This window comes from Arachis ipaensis, chromosome B07, assembly GCF_000816755.2.
Source record: "Arachis ipaensis cultivar K30076 chromosome B07, Araip1.1, whole genome shotgun sequence".
NCBI classification, from domain to species: Eukaryota; Viridiplantae; Streptophyta; class Magnoliopsida; order Fabales; family Fabaceae; genus Arachis; species Arachis ipaensis.
Window position 1 is genome coordinate 121048644 of NC_029791.2, and position 2066 is coordinate 121050709.

A 2066-nucleotide genomic window follows, 5' to 3' on the forward strand; every position below is an offset into this window, starting at 1 on the left:
GGTAACTTGTTCCAATGATTTTATACATGGTGCAACATGTTTCGTGTTCAATAGTTCTCCGTGCCTATTTGTCTTAAACACATTCATGGTTTTTTCAATTTCGTGTTTAATAAAGACATTCTCTATTCTTCTATAATTTTGCATGCATGCATTAAATGCTTGATGGAAATTTTCAATCTGTAAAGTAAGTGTCTTTTTCCAATCCAATCAATTTTGCTTTGCCACATGAAAAGCACCAAGGTTTGAGAAGTTTTGTCCTTAGTTTCAAAATGGCAAATCATGATTTTCTGTATGACTGGAAAAGACATGATTTGGGAACAGCATTTTCTATTACTATTAGTCACCGAATATTAGTGACAGTGATTTGATGATTTAAAAGACAAATGTTTGTATATTTTATGTATGGCAGAAACTATGTTGTTCAGTATATTATAGAGATAGAGAACCCAACTGCCTCAACGAAATTGATGTCTCAGCTGAAAGGGAATTTTGTGAACCTGTCTACACAAAAATTCAGCAGCCATGTGGTTGAGAAATGCCTCAAGCATGTTGCAGATAGCAGGTCCAGAATTGTCCGTGAATTGCTCTCTACACCCCACTTTGAGCAGTTATTGCAAGACCCTTATGCCAACTACGTCATTCAATCTGCTCTTGCATATACCAAGGTTTGACAAACCAAACTCATCTTATGACTTAATCATTTAGAATGAAGAAAAGGTGCTTTCTTTTTAACATTAATTATTTGGGCATATTCAATTGGGTGTTGTGATACTCTTGATCCATGATCATTTGTGTAGTTTATGATGATTAATTATATGTATAGGGTGCACTTCATGTATCATTGGTGGAAGCAGTTAGGCCTTACAAGATCTTGCGCACTAGTCCATACTGCAAGAGGATATTCTCTGGAAGCCTACTTAAGAAGTGAGCCATGATGATGATCATGTTTACCTATCTGCAGTGATGACACAATTATATGTTGTTGTTCTCAAATAATTCCCCTCTAATTAGAAGAACTCCTTTCTTGCTGTTCTTGTTTTTCTATGTTGATTAGTGTATTTTGTGTCTGTTATGTTGGCAAGTGAATTACCAAGCCTACCCCTTCATCCCTTCTTTGAAGGGTGATGGATGCTATGTGCTTTAGGTGATTCAGGTCCATCTTATCTTGTCTTTGTATTATTCTTATGTTGTCTTATGTGTTGTCTGTGATGTGTACGTATGCTTCATGCTATGGTCTCTACTGTTGAAGCTGCTTCCTAGGATCATGTACATTTTCTGGATTTTCTCCTTTTGTTTCTGGAGACTATGTTGTTTCGACTTTTGCTCCTGTCTTTTTCAATAATTGACACTTTAATTTGCTGCCATATATGCTTTTTGTTGCCTTCAATCATGATTCAAATTTCCAAGTTGATGTGCACAATTGCTCGTGTTACTAGCTACCGTTAGTACCAAAGATTAAAATTTTTTTGTAATATATATTTACTCTTAATTTTATTTGACTATCAATTACATATATGCTCGTTTGCCACTTTTTTTTTTTTTTTAATATAAAAACATTTTATAAAAAAATCAAATCCATCGTCGAAAGCAGTCTAACAAATTGTGTATTGGTGGCAAGAATAAATTTTTGTTGTATTATAATTTCTGAAAAGTGGAATTCGATGGTGATTTTGCAGCTACAATTTTTTATAGAAAAAAGATTGCATTATGAATTACCTATGTAAAATTATTTATATACCTCACTCAACCGTTTTCAATCTTTTAGAATGATCATTTATGACGTGTATTAAAATTTTGATGAATGAAATATTCAAATTTTCCATTTTCAATTGACCATGCTTTCTTATTCAAAATTTCATTTCTTATTCAAAATTGCTTTCTCCTCCTTTAGTAGACGTATTCCCAATATCACATCGCAGCTCTCCTAGCACATGCTTAACCGAAGCATGTAAAATTTAAGGTAAAAACTCAGGTGAACTCGACTTCACATGAAATTGATACTCGAAAGTCGTGAATTCGACTTCACGTGAAGTTGATACCCGAAAGCCGTTAGATAAAAGTTTAGT

General features: G+C 33.7%; 1 protein-coding gene across 1 annotated transcript in view; it reads left to right on the forward strand.

The window, feature by feature from the left end:
* LOC107608433 (pumilio homolog 5) overlaps positions 1-1321 on the forward strand; it is a 5132-nt gene extending 3811 nt beyond the window's left edge. Inside the window, exons 4-6 of the mRNA XM_021106463.1 lie at positions 410-665; positions 824-977; positions 1137-1321. Of these exons, the coding sequence (XP_020962122.1) occupies positions 410-665; positions 824-928 (361 nt within the window). The 3' untranslated portion in view covers positions 929-977; positions 1137-1321. The remainder of the gene's footprint in view (positions 1-409; positions 666-823; positions 978-1136) is intronic.